At 42.6% G+C, this 19,125-nt stretch overlaps 1 protein-coding gene across 4 annotated transcripts in view; it reads left to right on the top strand.

Annotated features, from left to right (window-relative positions):
* The first annotated feature begins 2,060 nt into the window (after nucleotides 1-2,060).
* LOC120018405 (zinc finger protein 345-like) overlaps nucleotides 2,061-19,125 on the top strand; it is a 28,900-nt gene continuing 11,835 nt past the window's right edge. For 2 of the 4 annotated variants that reach the window (XR_005472217.1, XM_038961589.1), the window contains exons 1-3: nucleotides 2,061-2,164; nucleotides 11,868-12,082; nucleotides 12,499-14,298. Coding sequence is in view for 3 of the 4 variants with exons in the window: in XM_038961589.1 (XP_038817517.1) it covers nucleotides 11,884-12,082; nucleotides 12,499-14,298 (1,999 nt within the window). In the remaining variant the exon portion in view is untranslated. Of the gene's footprint in view, nucleotides 2,165-11,867; nucleotides 12,083-12,498; nucleotides 16,136-19,125 lie in introns of those variants that run through there. The other 2 variants (XM_038961611.1, XM_038961601.1) reach the window with 2 other exon arrangements.

Below are 19,125 nucleotides of genomic sequence, written 5' to 3' on the forward strand. Positions count from 1 at the left end.
AGAAATGTCAGTTCAACATGGGGCAAATTGGTGTTTAATCGGCCACAGCTGAAAGAGTGAGAGCAGAGTGGTCGAGGCCAGTGAGCCTGCGAGACGGCATCAGAGGTTTGTAGCTTTCTAGTTCCACTTTGGACCAGGAAACAAAAGAAGGAGAATAAGGAGAAGAAGAAGTAGAAGAAGAAGGAGAAGAAGAAGAAGAAGACATTTCTGTCACGCCCTGACCATAGAGAGCCCTTGGTTCTCTATGGTGTAGTAGGTCAGGGCGTGACTAGGGGGTGTTCTAGGATGTCTATTTCTATGTTGGTGCTAATATGGTTCCCAATTAGAGGCAGCTGTTTACCGTTGCCTCTGATTGGGGATCATATTTAGGTAGCCATTTCCCTACCTGTGTTTTGTGGGATATTGATTGTTTGTTAGTGTGTCTGGGCACTACGTCCTCGCGGTCTTTGTAAGTTTGTTATTTTGTTTTGTTAGTTTCACTTCAATAAATATGTGGAGCTATACTCACGCTGCGCCTTGGTCCGCTCATTTCCAAGACCGTGACAGAATATCCCACCAACAAAGGACCAAGCAGTGTGAAAATGAGGTAAGGAAGTTTTGGACTTGGGAGGACATGAGAGGATGCGAAACCCTTCCTTGGCGGCAGACGGAAGGTAATAATGGATTGTTTTGGTGGGGGACATGCTGAGCCGCGGGAAGAGCCAGAGACTGTCAGGGAGGCAATGGATAAGTTGGGAGAGAGATGAGAGAGATGTTGTGCAAGTGTTTTCTGCTCAACATACGACCAGAGGATCCGGTTAGCAGTCTGATGCATCCTGTGCCAGCTCCCTGCACTCGCCCTGAAGAGCGGGGCACCAGTCCGGTGCCACAGAAACCCCAAGAAAGGGAAATCCAAGATCTATGCAGACAACCGTCGCAGAGCCGAAACACTCTGACGTGGACATCGGAGACCAGGTTCTCCTAGAACAGGACAAAAACAGACAAGTTCACAACAACCTTCAACAAGATACCACACGCTGTGATCAGTATAGAGGGAAACACTGTGGCTGTTTCAATCTCCAACTGCAGCCAGGTATTCCAGCAATACAACATTCAACAAGATACCACACGCTGTGATCAGTATAGAGGGAAACACTGTGGCTGTTTCAATCTCCAACTGCAGCCAGGTATTCCAATTGAGGAGCCGAATCCACAACCAAAGGACAGAGACCGAAAGAGACTGTGGGGAACAGAGTCCTACTCTGAGACATTACATAGAGGCCAAACCAGAGACCATCTGTGAGGGATCCCCACAAAGACCACGGACATCCAAGCTAGTCAGGCCTCACAGACAAATTAAACTGCCACAGAAGTTAACAGACTTAATAATTATCCTGTACTGTAAGGGGTAAAGAAAACAAGCATAAACTGAAAAAAATGACAAGTACAAAGGACTAATGTGAAGACTCTGAATGTTTGAATTATGTTGTGAAAAAGGTGCAACATGTTTTGTTACAGTAAAATAATAAAAAAATTATAATACTGTTTTGTTTTTCTTAGAAGTAGGCTTAAAATGGAAAGTCCATTAGGAGAACAGAAATAAGACATTGAACAGATTTCAGTTGTTTATTGGTAACACAATGGTTGCTATACAGGTAAAGAATGAGTGTTGTAGTTTGTCAGAGGCCCAGCGTCATCCGGGTTGGGGTTTGGCCCGGGGTAGGCCATCATTGTAAATAAGAATTTGTTCTTAACTGACTTGCCTAGTAAAATAAATAAAAACATGTCAAGTTGACATTAAAGTTCATGTCCAAGTAAAGGGGGAATGTCGTGTATTGATGTGACGAGCTGACATATGACGTCACCACTGGAATATGGGGCTTATTACACGGACAGTGATGGAGTGAAGACATGTTGAAGTTTACCTTCGAGTCTGGTTGATGTAATTCAGTATCATATCCTAATTTAGCACAAATTGTAAGTATACGATTGAACAAGAGAGGCCGGTAAAACATGCACAATGATTATGCTGATACGACGCTCACGAACACTTCCTGCCCCATCTCATAATCCAGACCAAACTCACTCGGAAAGTGGATACGTTTTTCCCGCTTGCTCTACTAGACCTCACCATTTTCTCAAGTTCTTTTCAGCCAAACAATTAGCTACAGGAAATCAGTTCCAGGTAACCTGTTGCTAATTTCTAACATTTTAAAATTATGCTTGTAGCACGGTCTGTAAACCAACACATTCCAGGATTAAACGGCAGTGGTTGCCGCGGCCTGGTTTTGTTGTTATCCCAGCTATCTAGCCGTTAGCTAGCTAGCTACACATCTCCCGTCCAACCCATGTGTGTAGCTAGCTAGCTAACATGCTAACTTTATTTCAGGGTCACGATTGAAGTATGACATTCATTTCATAGTTAGCCAGCTGTCGTCTCATCGTGAGTAAAATGACTGTACCGAGGAATTAGCTAGCTAGCTAACAGGCTGCTCATTGTTTAGCCACAGCTAGGTTGGTCACAAAATATTTGGTTTAGCTATCTAGGTAGCTAGCTAGCCAAATTAGCTGGACTAACCGTTGCTAAACTACCCGGCTACAGGTTTATGCATACAGCTAACGCCTCGATCATACCGACAATATTATTGCGTTTTGGTACTACCGAGTGACGCAGCGGTCTATGGTACTGCATCTCAGTGCTAAAGGCGTCACTACAGACCCTGGTTCTATTCCAGGCTGTATCACAACCGGCCGTGATCGGGAGTCTTATAGGGTGTCGCACAATTGGCCCAGCATCATTAGGGTTTGGCTGGGGTAGGCCTTCATTGTAAATAATAATTTGTTCTTAACTGGCTTGCCTAGTTAAAGGTTAAATAAAAGTATATTCCTTTCCAACGGGTCCGGCGTTTGCCTTGCAGCATTGCTTTGCAGAGGCAGTGGGTTCTGTTTGGTGATTATGTTGAATTTATTGAACATATGCGTCAAACTGTATGCATAGACGTCTTGACAGAAATGGTAGCAGAATGTGAATGTTGAATTTTTGTTGCACACACATCCAGATGATGCTGTGCACCTTTTTGTGCAATAATGCTGTTGATGTGATCAAGGCATAACCCTTTTCCCATAATATTTCCAATCAAATTAAGAAGGAATGTCGACATAAGAAGCTAAATTCGGTTTTCCATCATAATCAAATCAAATTTTATTTGTCACATACACATGGTTAGCAGATGTTAATGCGAGTGTAGCGAAATGCTTGTGCTTCTAGTTCTGACAATGCAGTAATAACCAACGAGTAATCTAACCTAACAATTCCACAACTACTACCTTATACACACAAGTGTAAAGGGATAAAGAATATGTACATAAAGATATATGAATAAGTGATGGTACAGAACCGCATAGGCAAGATGCAGTAGATGGTATCGAGTACAGTATATACATATGAGATGAGTAATGTAGGGTATGTAAACATAAAAGTGGCATAGTTTAAAGTGGCTAGTGATACATGTATTACATAAAGATACATATATATTATATTAAGTGGCATTGTTTAAAGTGGCTAGTGATACATTTTTGATCAATTCAATTAATGATACAGCTGTGAAGCAGGCAAGAATAACGAAGTACTTCTGGGTCATGGATCTTTTGGAATCCTCCAGAATAAGAGTCCCGTTATGTATACCAAACATTATGGAATCCTCCAGAATAAGAGTCCCGTCATGTATACCAAACATTATGGAATCCTTCAGAATAAGAGTTCCGTCGTGTATACCAAACATTATGGATATACTGAGAGGATGCATGTCTCTCCGCCCTAATAATGGGAGTGGTTGTCCACAAAGCTGCACGGTGGGCTGTCTAGCTCCCGCCTATCCTTTCTTTGAATTGGTGGGTACATCTCATTATTGTAATCCTTTAAAAAAATATCTGATGAGGGTTGTTGACATCAACCGCCTGTATTCATTGGAGAGATTGTATGCTACTACCATCTACTACCATCTCGGGACTACTCCAGTATAGTGTCCTACTTATATAAGTACACTCGTAACTTAAACATTACGAAACATTACGAAACTTCTATTCGATCAAATAAACCTTGTCGCAAATAATCAATTTTTTGTTGACCAAATTCGACACTCTCATTGACTTCCATACAAAACCCTGTTACTTCCTGCAACACAAACTCAAAAAAGTTTTGGGACATTGTAAAGTCCATGGAGAATAAGAGCAGCTGCCCACTGCACTGAGGATAGGAAACTCTGTCACCACCGATAAATCCACTATAATTGAGAATTTCAATAAGCATTTTTCTACAGCTGACCATGCTTTCCACCTGGCTACCCCTACCCCGGTCAACAGCACTTCACCCCCCACAGCAACTCGCCCAAGCCTTCCCCATTTCTCCTTCTCCCAAATCCAGTCAGCTGATGTTCTGAAAGAGCTGCAAAATCTGGACCCCCACAAATCAGCTGGGCCAGACAATCTGGACCATTTCTTCCTAAAATTATCTGCCGAAATTGTTGCAACCCCTATTGCTAGCCTGTTCAACCTCTCTTTCGTGTCGTCTGAGATTCCCAAAGATTGGAAAGCAGCTGCGGTCATCCCCCTCTTCAAAGGGGGGGGACACTCTTGACCCAAACTGCTACAGACCTATATCTATCCTACCCTGCCTTTCTAAGGTCTTCGAAAGCCAAGTCAACAAACATATTACCGACCATTTAGAATCCCACTGCACCTTCTCCGCTATGCAATCTGGTTTCAGAGCTGGCCATGGGTGCACCTCAGCCACGCTCAAGGTCCTAAACGATATCTTAACCGCCATCGATAAGAAACAATACTGTGCAGCCGTATTCATTGACCTGGCCAAGGCTTTCGACTCTGTCAATCACCACATCCTCATCGACAGACTCAACAGCCTTGGTTTCTCAAATGATTGCCTCGCCTGGTTCACCAACTACTTCTCCGACAGAGTTCAGTGTGTCAAATCTGAGGGCCTGTTGTCCGGGCCTCTGGCAGTCTCTATGGGGGTGCCACAGGGTTCAATTCTTGGGCCGACTCTCTGTATACATCAATGATGTCGCTCTTGCTGCTGGTGAGTCTCTGATCCACCTCTACGCAGACGACACCATTCTGTATACTTCTGGCCCTTCTCTGGACATTGTGTTAACAACCCTCCAGACGAGCTTCAATGCCATACAACTCTCCTTCCGTGGCCTCCAACTGCTCTTAAATGCAAGTAAAACTAAATGCATGCTCTTCAACTGATCGCTGCCTGCACCTGCCCGCCTGTCCAGCATCACTACTCTGGACGGTTCTGACTTATATGTGGACAACTACAAATACCTAGGTGTCTGGTTAGACTGTAAACTCTCTTTCTAGACTCACATAAAACATCTCCAATCCAAAGTTAAATCTAGAATTGGCTTCCTATTTCGCAAACAAAGCATCCTTCACCCATGCTGCCAAACATACCCTCGTAAAACTGACCATCTTACTGATCCTCGACTTCGGCGATGTCATTTACAAAATAGCCTCCAACACCCTACTCAACAAATTGGATGCAGTCTATCACAGTGCCATCCGTTTTGTCACCAAAGCTCCACATACTACTCTCCACTGCGACCTGTACGCTCTCGTTGGCTGGCCCTCGCTTCATACTCGTCGCCATACCCACTGGCTCCAGGTCATCTACAAGACCCTGCTAGGTAAAGTCCCGCCTTATCTCTGCTCGCTGGTGACCATAGCAGCACCCACCCGTAGCACGCGTTCCAGCAGGTATATCTCACTTGTCACCCCCAAAGCCAATTCCTCCTTTGGCCGCCTCTTCTTCCAGTTCTCTGCTGCCATTGACTGGAACGAATTACAAAAATCTCTGAAACTGGAAACACTTATCTCCCTCACTAGCTTTAAGCACCAGCTGTCAGAGCAGCTCACAGATCACTGCACCTGTACCTAGCCCATCTATAAATAGCCCAAACCACTACCTCTTCCCCTACTGTATTTATTTATTTTGCTCCTTTGCACCCCAGTATTTCTACTTTGCACACTCATCTACTGTCAAATCTACCATTCCAGTGTTTTAATTGCTATATTGTATTTACTTCGCCACCATGGCCTATTTATTGCCTTTACCTCCCTTATCTCACCTCATTTGCATATAGACTTATTTTTCTACTGTATTATTGACTGTATGTTTGTTTTACTCCATGTGTAATTCTGTGTTGTTATATGTGTCGAACTGCTTTGCTTTATCTTGGCCAGGTCGCAGTTGTAAATGAGAACTTGTTCTCAACTTGCCTACCTGGTTAAATAAAAAATAAATAAAAACTTTGCCAAACAACTGGGGAAAAAACACCACCTGCTGGATGGATACAGATTTGCACCCTAGCTGGGCCTCTCTCTTCAACTTCCTCTCTGTGTATACTTTGTAAATTAGTAATTAGTGCAGAATTATCCATGTATTTTATCCTTGTAATTATTCTTTGTTTGATAACAACTATTTCTATAAGATATTATGTGATTTATTTGTTTATTTCAAATCCTAAATGGTCAACAATGTTGTTTGTGTGTGTACTCTTATCTTGTGTACGTTGTGCTGTAGTAAAAGGTCCATTCTACCCAGGAGCACTTCTAGTTTCCAAGTCCACTGAGTTTACACCCCCAGAAGTGTCTCTGCTCATTTTGCGGACCTTAAAGAGTGGCCAATCAGCTTAAATCCAGTTGTTTGTCATATTGGACATAAATATTGCACCGTACATAATTGATTGTGTGTCTATAAAACCAGGGTCCAGCCTACTCACTAGAGACTATAGCATACAAAACAGATGCGTTTGAACCAAAAATGTGCGGGTCCAATATGAAAAATCTACTTGGATTGGCTACTCTTTTAAGGGCTGCAAAATGAGCTGCGGCACTTCTCTGGGTGTGAACTCAGTGAACACATTGAACTCAGTGACAGTGTGAAGGGACAGTGAACTCAGTGACAGTGAACTCAGTGAACACATTGAACTCAGTGACGGTGAACTCAGTGAACACATTGAACTCAGTGACGGTGAACTCAGTGAACACATTGAACTCAGTGACGCTGAACACATTGAACTCAGTGACGGTGTGAAGGGACAGTGACGGTGTGAAGGGACAGTGTGAAGGGACAGTGAACTCAGTGACAGTGTGAAGGGACAGTGACAGTGTGAAGGGACAGTGATGGTGTGAAGTTGGCAACGATAACAAGTAGCAGATAGCGTAGCTAATGCAAATACAGCTATTCGGGAAATTCATGAGCTGGAATGTATCGCTAGCTCTGACTACGGTAGCAGATTACTAACTTGTTCCAGCTTGAAGATCATTAGTTTGATAACGGATACGAGAGAAGGGGACTAATGATTTGTTTCACAGTGACTCTAAAAGAAAATAACATTATTCTCTTTATGGAATAAAGAAGTTCCATGAAGAGAACTGAAAGTCATTTGAAGACAGGTTGAGTCGATGATTTTTATTTAGAATTGAAACCGCCCCAAAAAAATAACTATTTTTTTCTATTGACAATTTTATATGAAATCAGATGTTTTGTCACCGGTGTAGACTTTTACAGTGAAATGCTTACTTACGAGCCCAAGTTGCTGGATCGAATCCCCGAGCTGACGAGGTAAAAATCTGTCGTTCTGCCCCTGAGCAAGGCAACTGTTCTACCGGGCGCCGAAGACGTGGATGCCGATAATGGCAGCCCACCCGCACCTCTCTGATTGAGGGGTCGGGTTAAATGCGGAAGACAAATTTCAGTTGAATGCATTCAGTTGTACAACTGACTAGGTATCCCGCTTTTCCCCTGTTTTGTCACAGGTGTAGACTTTACAGTGAAATGCTGACTGACGAGCCCTTTCCCAACAATGCAGAGTTAAAAAGGAAAATGAGAATAGGAAAACAATAAAATACAAGGAATAGCATTACCTGTGTGTGTGAGGTTACATGGACACAATATTACTGTGGATAGTCAGATTAACATAATAGTTTGATTAAAAACGTGCTTCGCAAGAAGAACGATTAATCTAATAATAATCCTGTTTCCATGGAAACATCTGAAATCCGGCTACCCGATGGCACTCTGATAAATGCAGAAGATTACTACTCAAAATGAATGTTCTACCACAGCGACCATGTTATTTTTATGAGCACATTTTGATTCCGAGTTCGGACATATAACATTTTGTTTGTGAAAAACTATTTCTAAGACACGTACATTCAGTTGTTTCCGAACTCACTTCACTTGCACTTAACAGGGAGGCTCGCTTTGCTGTTGCCAGCACATGTGCAGATCAAATACAATCTGCTGGAATTCAGATTTGAAATACAATCTGCTGGAATTCAGATTTGAAATACAATCTGCTGGAATTCAGATTTGAAATACAATCTGCTGGAATTCAGATTTGAAATACAATCTGCTGGAATTTAGATTTGAAATACAATCTGCTGGAATTCAGATTTAAGGTGCTACATGTCCTATAGTTTGAAATGTTGCTCAGAAAAACTTCTTTTAAATCGGCGTTGATGCTTGCTTTGATTTCTTGACCGTACACCGATTTTAAGATAAACAGAGTAAGGTGTTTACAATGACTATTGGATAATTTGCCATAATCAGATGAATATTGAGGTAGTTGAGGTAATATATGCATGTAGTTAGGGGTAAAAGTGACTAGGCAGTCGGGATATATAATAGAGTAACAGCAGCGTACAGAACCAGTCAGAAGTTTGCACAGTCCTACTCCTTCAAAGGGTTTTTCCTTATTTTTACTATTTTTTTAATTGTGAAGACATCAACTATAAAATAGCACGTGGAATCATGTAGTAACCCCCAAAAAAGTGTTAAATGAATGCTTTTCCAACGGTCTTCAAGGAGTTCCCACATATGCTGAGCACTTGTTGGCTGCTTTTCCTTCACTCTGCAGTCCAGCTCATCCCAAACCATCTCAGTTGGGTTGAGGTCGGGTGATTGTGGAAGCCAGGTCATCTGATGCAGCACTCCATCACGCTCCTTAGTCAAATAGCCCTTACACAGTCTGGAGGTGCGTTTGGGGTCATTGTCCTGTTGAAAAACAGATGATAGTCCCACTAAGCACCAACTGGATGGGATGGCGTATCGCTGCAGAATGCTGTGGTAGCCATGCTGTTTAAATGTGCGTTGAATTCTAAATAAATCCCAGACAGTGTCACCAGCAAAGCACCATCACACCTCCTCCATGAGTCACGGTGAGAACCACACATGCGGAGATCATCCGTTCACCTACTCTGCGTGTCAAGACACAGTGGTTGGAACCAAGAATTTGGACTCGTCAGACCAAAGGACAGATTTCTACCGGTATAATGTCCATTGCTCGTGTTTATTGGCCCAAGCCAATTATTGGCCCAAGGTGTGTCCAAACTTTTGACTGGTACTGTATGTACAGAGTGTGTGTGTGTGTGTGTTTTGTGTAGTATTTGTGAGGGTGCAAGAGAATCAGTGCAACAAACAAAAGGGGGTCAATGCAAATAGTCTGGGTAGCCATTTGATGAACTGTTCAGCAGTCTGATGGCTTGGGGGTAGAAGCTGTTCAGCAGTTTGATGGCTTGGGGGTAGAAGCTGTTCAGCAGTCTGATGGCTTGGGGGTAGAAGCTGTTCAGCAGTCTGATGGCTTGGGGGTAGAAGCTGTTCAGCAGTCTGATGGCTTGGGGGTAGAAGCTGTTCAGCAGTCTGATGGCTTGGGGGTAGAAGCTGTTCAGCAGTCTGATGGCTTGGGGGTAGAAGCTGTTCAGCAGTCTGATGGCTTGTGGGTAGAAGCTGTTCAGCAGTCTGATGGCTTGTGGGTAGAAGCTGTTCAGCAGTCTGATGGCTTGGGGGTAGAAGCTGTTCAGCAGTCTAATGGCTTGGGGGTAGAAGCTGTTCAGCAGTCTTATGGCTTGGGGGTAGAAGCTGTTCAGCAGTCTTATGGCTTGGGGGTAGAAGCTGTTCAGCAGTCTGATGGCTTGGGGGTAGAAGCTGTTCAGCAGTCCGATGGCTTGGGGGTAGAAGCTGTTCAGCAGTCTAATGGCTTGGGGGTAGAAGCTGTTCCAGAGCCTTTTGGTGCCAAACTTGGTACTCTGGTACCGCTGGCCGTGCAGTAGATGACTTGGGTAGATGGAGTCTGACCATTTTTAGGTCCTTCCTCTGACGCCACCTGGTATAGAGGCCCTGGATGGCAGGGAGCTCGGCCCCAGTGATGTACTGGGGCCATACACACTACCCTCTGAAGTGCCTTGCGGTCTGTGTTTTTGGACCATGATAGTTCCTTAGTGATGTGGAACACCGAGGAACTTGAAGCTCTCGACCCGCTCCACTACAGACCCGTCGATGTGAATGGGGGGCGTGCTCAGCCACTCCGTTTCCTGTAGTATACTGTCAGCGCCTTTTTGTCTCGCTGACGTTGAAAATTATACAAAAACACATTTACTTGAAGAACAGTGCAGATATAAAGTTTAATAACAGTTTAACGGTTTGTGCTGTTTGCTGTCATTGTTATCAAACGTTGTAGAATGTTCAGTGGAAATAGTCCCTGTGCATTTTTTTTTTTTTTTATGTATTTCACCTTTATTTAACCAGGTTGTCACGTTTGCCGTGACGATGAGACCAAGGCGCAGCGCGATATGTATACATTCTTCTTTTAATGAACGAATAAACACTAAACAAACTAACAAACTAACAAAACGAACCTGAAGATAATAATAACGAGTGCAGACATCACATAGACAATAACCCACCAAACCAAAATGGAAAATGGCAACCTAAATAGGATCCCCAATCAGAGACAACGATAAACAGCTGTCTCTGATTGGGAACCAATTCAGGCCACCATAGACCTACATTTACCTAGACAATACCAAAACCCCATAGATATACAAAAACCCCTAGACAAGACAAAAACACACATACCACCCTCGTCACACCCTGACCTAACCAAAATAATAAAGAAAACAAAGATAACTAAGGTCAGGGCATGATACAGGTAGGCCAGTTGAGAACAAGTTCTCATTTACAACTGCAACCTGGCCAAGATAAAGCAGAGCAGTGCGACACAAACAACAACACAGAGTTACACATGGAATAAACAAACATACAGTTAATAACACAATAGAAAAAAAGTCTATATACAGTGTGTGCAAATGTGGTAGGATAAGGGAGGTAAGGCAATGAATAGGCCATAGTGGAGTTGTATGGTTTGTTCAGTGGATATAGTCCTTGTGCTCCATGGAGTTGTATGGTTTGTTCAGTGGAAATAGTCCTTGTGCTGCATGGAGTTGTATGGTTTGTTCAGTGGATATAGTCCTTGTGCTCCATGGAGTTGTATGGTTTGTTTAACTTTGTATTCATTGGTTTTTCATACATTTTTAAAGTGACAACTCTGTGTCTCGGCATCACTCTGTTACCTTGGAATTGCCCCTAATTCTAACACACAGTGCTTGTGTTACCTGTTTGAATACTGAGGATGGGGTGGTAATTAGATATTAGTGATATGAATATCAACTGAATTTATTTTACCTTTATTTAACTAGGCAAGTCAGTTAAGAACACATTCTTATTTTCAATGACGGCCTAGGAACAGTGAGTTAACTGCCTTGTTCAGGGGCAGAATGACCTACGTTTTACCTTGTCAGCTCGGGGATTCGATCTTGCAACGCTCTAACCACTAGGCTACCTGCCGCCCCTGTTCTTATAGCCTAATCTGACTGGCTGTTGCCTTCTATCTTATATTTTTTTAGGGGTTCCTACGGGATGTGTGGTTAACTAGCTTAGAAACATTTTTGTTGTCTTTTCTGGAGCTATACCATAATCTAAGTTTCTGAAAATCACCCTGAACTCTTTCGGTCTCCTCTTTTAGATCTATCCAGCCTACCATGTCTGAACCAGGTTCTGGTTGTGGTGTTCCAGCGCAGAGAAGCTCACAGCGGGGTCCAGAGTTGCTGTCAGTGAAGCTGGGGGACTGCAGTCAAACAGTGGAACTCAATGTGATTGTCAAGGAGGAGGGCGAGGAGAGAGAAATCAATGAGGGGGAGGAGGAAGAGAGAGAGGTGGACAGGGACTCTGTTGACTCAGGTAAATTCAGGCTAAAATCCTCTTTGGTTCAGAGAGTTGAACAGCCCAAAATAGCCATTGATTTTCTGGTTCATTAAGAAATGTAAACATATGTTTTTGGTTGTTGAATAAAATGTTAATTCAGAATATTTAGGCAAGTTAGCTGGCTAACTCATTGATTCTGCTTTGTAGTATAACCCTCAGCAGTCTGATGGCTTGTAAGAGGGAAGGCGAGTGCCCCCAAAAAATGGCTACTGACCATTGCGCAATGCATTGTAATTTGACAATGGCGGCATTATCTATGTGCAATGCAACAAGCCCCTTGCAAAAGTATTTCTTTCAATACACTGTTAATCCTAATTAATGTTGAATCCTGCATTAAGCTAAAATACTTTGTTCCTCTGTTTCTTACCCTATATCTGTTCATATTCTTACAGCAGAGAGCCCCATCCCAGACTCAGTCAACGAACCCAGTTCCACAGCATCAAGACTGCCTGGTTGTGGGAGTTACCCCTGTCCTCAATGTGGGAAGTGTTTCAGTCGAGCAGGAGACCTGAAGACTCATCTGAGGTCGCACAGTGGAGAGAAGCCTCACCAATGCTCTCTTTGTGGGAAGTGTTTCAGTCGAGCAGGAGGCCTGAAGACTCATCAGAGGTCGCACAGTGGAGAGAAGCCTGCCAGTACTTTCAATGTGATTGTCAAAGAGGAGGAAGGTAACTGTACTCTCAATGTGATTGTCAAAGAGGAGGAGGATGAGAAGGAAAAGGGAGGAGTTGAGGAAGAGAAGGAAACTAGTGGTGTAGTTGACCCAGATACATCAAGACTTCGTGGTCGTTACCCCTGTCCTCAATGTGGAAAGAGTTTCAGTTCCTCAGGTAATCTAAAGAATCACCAGAGAGTTCACACTGGAGAGAAATCTTACCACTGCTCCCAATGTGGAAAGGGTTTCGGTCGAGCAGGAGGCCTGAAGACTCATCAGAGATCGCACAGTGGAGAGAAGCCTGCCAGTACTTTCAATGTGATTGTCAAAGAGGAGGAGGATGAAAAGGAAATCGATGAGAAGGTAAAGAGCGAAGTTAAGGAAGAGCAGGAAACTAGTGGTGTAGTTGACCCAGATACATCAAGATTACCTGGTCGTGGTCGTTTCCCCTGCCATCAGTGTGGGAAGAGTTTTCGTTCCTCAGGTAATCTAAAGAATCATCAAAGAGTACACACTCGAGAGAAACCATTTCACTGTGCCACATGTGGGAAGAGTTTCCGTGAAAAATTCAATCTCACGAGACATAAGAAGGTACATAGTGGGGAGAAGCCTTATCACTGCACCCAGTGTGAGAAAAGCTTCAATCGTTCTGGAAGTCTTAAGGAACATCAAAGAGTACATACAGGGGAGAAGCCTTACCACTGCTCTCTTTGTCGGAAGAGTTTTAGTCAGCCAGGAAACCTTAAGAAACACCAGAGAATACATACAGGGGAGAAGCCTTACCATTGCTCTCTGTGTGGAAATAGTTTTTGTTTCGCTGGAAACCTAAAGAATCATCTGAGATCACACTGTGGAAAGAAGCCTTACCACTGCTCTCAGTGTGGGGAGGGATTCCCTCAACTAAAAAGTCTTAAAAGCCATCAGAAAATGCATATTGGAGAGACGCCTCCCTCTACTTTCAATGTGATTGTCAAAGAGGAGGATGGTGACTGTACTTTCAATATGATTGTCAAAGAGGAGGAGGATGGGAAGAAAATTGATGAGAAGGAAATGAGAGAAGTTGAAGAGGAGGACAATAGTGGTGTAGTTGACCCAGATACATCAAGACTGCCTGATCGTGGTCGTTACCCCTGTCCTCAATGTGGAAAGAGTTTCACTTCCTCAAGTAATCTTAAGAATCATCAAAGAGTACACACTGGAGAGAAACCTTTCCTCTGCTCACAATGTGGGAAGAGTTTCAGTGAAAAAGTAAATCTTAAGAGACACGAAAGAGTACATAGTGGAGAAAAGCCTTACCACTGCACCACATGTGGGAAGAGCTTCAATCATTCAGGAAGCCTTAGAGATCACCAGAGAATTCATACAGGGGAGAAACCTTACCACTGCTCACTGTGCGGAAATAATTTTCGTTTTGCTGGAGACCTAAAGAATCATCAGAGATCACACAGTGGAGAGAAGCCTTATCACTGCTCTCGGTGTGGAGAGGGATTCACTCAGCTAAGAAGTCTAAAAAGTCATGAGAGAATATCCATTGGAGGTAAGCCTTCCTGTGCTTTCAATGTGATTGTCCAAGAAGAGAAATAAGTTGAGGGAGAGGAGCGTGATGTGAAATAAAGGTGAAGTGAGGATACATGAGCAACTCTATAAGTATTGAAATTCACACCTATCCTTGCAATGGTGTCTTCTGTGACAACATGGTCATGGACAGCACCATTTAGGGCTATCTTCATCTTCTTTTACTTCTATGACTGTATTGGAAGTTCACAAATTAACTCAACTTGAATACCATCACCACCACCACCTAATGTGCTGGAGAGTATATTAATCTGACCTTTATTTTGACAGGGAGTCAATGCTGAGACCAAGGTCTCTTTTCCAGATGAGGCCTGTATAGCACCACAATACACATTAATACACAATTAACACATTCAACTACCCGTTCATAAACACAATATACACGGTGTTATACACAACAATACACGAAAAGTGAAATGCAATCATAAAAAAATACATTCTTTAGTAACAAGGTCCCTAACAACCGTCTGAAAGGCCCTAGAGGGTCCCCCTATCAACCGTCTGAAAGGCCCTAGAGGGTCCCCCTAACAACCGTCTGAAAGGCCCTAGAGGGTCCCCCTAACAACCGTCTGAAAGGCCCTAGAGGCACCAATTCCTCCAATTTGAAAGTGCATTGTAGATCATTCCACACGCATAAGGGAACCAAATGCTGATCTACCGAACTCTATAGACACCAATGTAGTCTCTAGAGTTAACCAACCCTGTGAACGGGTTTGATAACTTATCATTTATAGGCAGCTGCTCTTTTATTAATAGTATCACCATAATTGAGAACCGGTAGAAAGGTTGACTACACAATCTGCTTCCTGCTGACTAGAGAGAGACTAGATCAGTTTCTGTAAAAAAAAAAATAACACTTCAAATCTTAGTTTCTTAACAAGCTCAGTCATATGTTTAAAAAAAAAAATGTTAACGTTATATCACACCAAGGTCTTTGTATGCTGGGACTTGTTCGATTTATAAAACCATCCGATGAGTGAGGGAAGATGTAATCCAACTGAGACAATTAAGTATGAGTTTTAAAAATCAGTAAGGGCTTTCCTGCACAACTGTAAAATCCGACTGTAGCCTTGTCACAGCCAGGTCAGCAGTCGGGGTAATTCCGTAACGTAATAGTATCATCCGTATTTAGATGAGATCGAGACAAGATCATTAACAACTATAGTGGTTGCTGTAATAGTGCTATGCCCAGGCCTAAAGCCTGATTGGTTTACATTAACAATACATGTCTCATTGTAAACCAGGTTGCCTGTCCGGGCCTAAAGCCTTTACACGAGATCGATATACTGAACAATACGTTTTCCATTCGCTGTTATTGAGCATTTTTCCTTTGCCAAGATAATCCATCCACCTGACCGGTGTGTCATATCAAGAAGCTGATTAAACAGCATGATCATTACAGCATGATCATTGACAAACCTTAGTCTAGTCATGGTAAAAACATGACGTCTGGCCTCCCGAGTGGCACAGCGGTCTAAGGCAATGCTTCAGTGTTGCGGCGTCATAATGACCTACTAATTGGTTGATGATGTCATCACATATGTTGATGTTGGGGTGGTGCTTTAGATGATGAATATGTAGTAGAATGTTTTTTTAAAATATATTTTTATTTCCTGTTAAAGTAGCGTATGCCCATGTACATGACTAACATGTAAAACAGTAGCATAGTCTATAGAGGCCTGTATACTGGGGACTGAGTCTATGTATAGTATATACTGGGGGCTGAGTCTGTATATAGTATATACTGGGGGCTGAGTCTGTATATAGTATATACTGGGGGCTGAGTCTGTATATAGTATATACTGGGGGCTGAGTCTGTATATAGTATATACTGGGGGCTGAGTCTATATATAGTATATACTGGGGGCTGAGTCTGTATATAGTATATACTGGGGGCTGAGTCTGTATATAGTATATACTGGGGGCTGAGTCTGTATATAGTATATACTGGGGGCTGAGTCTGTATATAGTATATACTGGGGGCTGAGTCTATATATAGTATATACTGGGGACTGAGTCTATATATAGTATATACTGGGGACTGAGTCTATATATAGTATATACTGGGGACTGAGTCTATATATAGTATATACTGGGGCTGAGTCTATATATAGTATATACTGGGGCTGAGTCTATATATAGTATATACTGGGGGCTGAGTCTATAGAATATACTGGGGGCTGAGTCTATATATAGTATATACTGGGGGCTGAGTCTATATATAGTATATACTGGGGGCTGAGTCTATATATAGTATATACTGGGGCTGAATTTCCAAAATGGTGCACTATTCCCTCTGTAGTGCACTACATTTGACCATGGGCCCTATTCTGTAGTGCACTACATTTGACCATGGGCCCTATTCTGTAGTGAACTACATTTGTCCATGCACCCTATTCTGTAGTGCACTACATTTGTCCATGGGCCCTATGGGCTATTCTATTGAATACAAAATAAGTCCATAGACTCCAGTAGAATTCAGTTGTGGATATTTTTTATACATGATTAAACTCAGTAGAAGGGCTGGTTTGTATTGACATCAAGTCTATTGTTATGTCATGATCTGGATGGAACCGGTGTTATTTAGAATATTGTTCTGTTCCGGAACAGTATAGATCCCTTTTGTTGTCAGTTCTGGTTCTGTTCCTTGAAATTCCGGTTTTCTTTTCTGTTCCCTGAACTGGTTCCAACCCCTTGTTTAGAATATTGTAAAGTATCCATTAATTAAATAATAAATTCTAACAAACTGTAATCTTCTTCTTCATTGAAGGTGGATGATGTTGGTAGATTGTCTTTATCCATGAAAAGTCAGTATTGTATCATGGTGGTGATAAATCACAAGAATAAAAGATGCCATACACTCACTGCGTTGTTGGAATATTATAAACTGGCTGGTTCGAGCCCTGAATGCTGATTGGCTGACAGCCGTTGGTATATCAGACAGTATGACAAAACATGTATTTTTACTGCTCTAATTACATTGGTAACCAGTTTATTATAGCAGTAAGGCACCTCGGGGGTTTGTGGTTTATGGCCAATATACCACCGCTAAGGGCTGTATCCAGGCAGTCCGCTTTCCGTCGTGCTTAAGAACAGCCCTTAGCCGTGGTATATTGGCCATATACCACACCCCCCCCCCCTGGCCTTATTGCTTAAATATAAGAGGCTACTCTGGTGAATGTTTGTGATGAATGGAGAGTGGATTATCTACTTTACACACAATCTCTGCTCTACTTGTTCAGCTTCCCAGAGAAGAGGCTACACCGGAGAATGTGTGTGAAGAATAAAGAGTGGTGCTCGTTTAATAAAGTTAGACCAAAACTGAATCAATGTAGGATCATAGGCTGAGTTTACACAGGCAGCCAAGATCTGATGTGAAAAAATGTCATGTGATTGGTAAAAAGACCAATGGATGGAGAAAAAACCCTCAATTGGGCTGCCTGTGTAAATGCAGCCATAATGACAGTATTCTACATTTGTTCTCACCCTCCTTTCACATTTCTCAAAGTGAATTAAAACATATATATAATTCTTCAAGTCTTTGATCTTGAGTTATGTACAGTGTTATTTTGAAGTAGCCTACGGCGTTGTGAATGATGTACAGTGAATGAATTTTAGAGCATATGGCGTTACAGAACTAGCCTGTCTTTTATTTCAATAAAAGCACGTGACCTATTGCCCATAGTGGCTCGCGGCCTATTGCCCATAGTGGCTCGCGGCCTATTGCCCATAGTGGCTCGCGGCCTATTGCCCATAGTGGCTCGCGGCCTATTGCGCATAGTGGCCGGCGTTGTTGAGTTTTGACGGCATGAGAGAAAAATGTGATCATTCACAAAATCATTCAAATCAATCTCATTTGCCAACACAAATAACAGTTAAAGACCGTTCGAAACACTTTCCAAATGTTTTATACGAAAGTGGTTGGGAAATTGTTTTTCACTCCGTGCAACGTTGTGCTGGAACACGATAGAAAGTCGACAATCAACAGTCACTTCGAATCAGCAAAGTATATGAGAATGTCAGAACAGTTCCCACAGAAGCGGCAGATCACCATGACTACAGTGGTAGCAGGGAAGACTGGCAAGCGCTGAAAGAATCAAGGTGAGTGGCGTTTTACTCAAACTTTTACTCCGCTAACCTTGGCTTTAGTAGGGTGGTCGGCACTCTGCTCTCCCCAGTCTGTCTATGGAGAGCGCTGCTCAAAGCGATGAGTGCAATTTGTCAGTTTTGCCGTATTAAAATTAATTAATACGTATGACGAAAGCACAATCTTTCTGGATTTAAACAGAAATGGCAATACCGTTTTAAAAGTACATATCAACCACAATACTCTATTTTTACGTTTTCTGTTCTTCATCTCCCTTTTTCCTTTCAGAAAAAATCACAATCAAGTATTTTGAAGACAACAAAAATCGATGCTCAAATTGAAAGCGATTGATCAGCTTTGAATCTATTTGTTTTGTTTGAGAGAGAATGTGAGTGTGAATGGGAGGTGCATCTTGTGTTGATAGCAAGCCCCAAGGCTGATGGAGAGGAGAGGTGTGTGTGAGTGGAATGTGTGAGTGGATAAGTGGCTCACATCATGAATCTGATAGGGAGTGCTTTCCACAAACCTTTTAATCAGTTGAACACATTCATGCTAAGTTGATGTTTTACCAGACAGGGGCACGCAAAACAAGATACCTTACCTTCCTCGCCAACAAACTGGCAGGGCGGAAGAGAGCGACTATGGCTCCCAATCCATGTGCAACACGCTGGAACTCATGATTCTCATCAGTGCAGTACCACT

Source organism: Salvelinus namaycush, chromosome 2 (assembly GCF_016432855.1).
Source record: "Salvelinus namaycush isolate Seneca chromosome 2, SaNama_1.0, whole genome shotgun sequence".
NCBI classification, from domain to species: domain Eukaryota; kingdom Metazoa; phylum Chordata; class Actinopteri; order Salmoniformes; family Salmonidae; genus Salvelinus; species Salvelinus namaycush.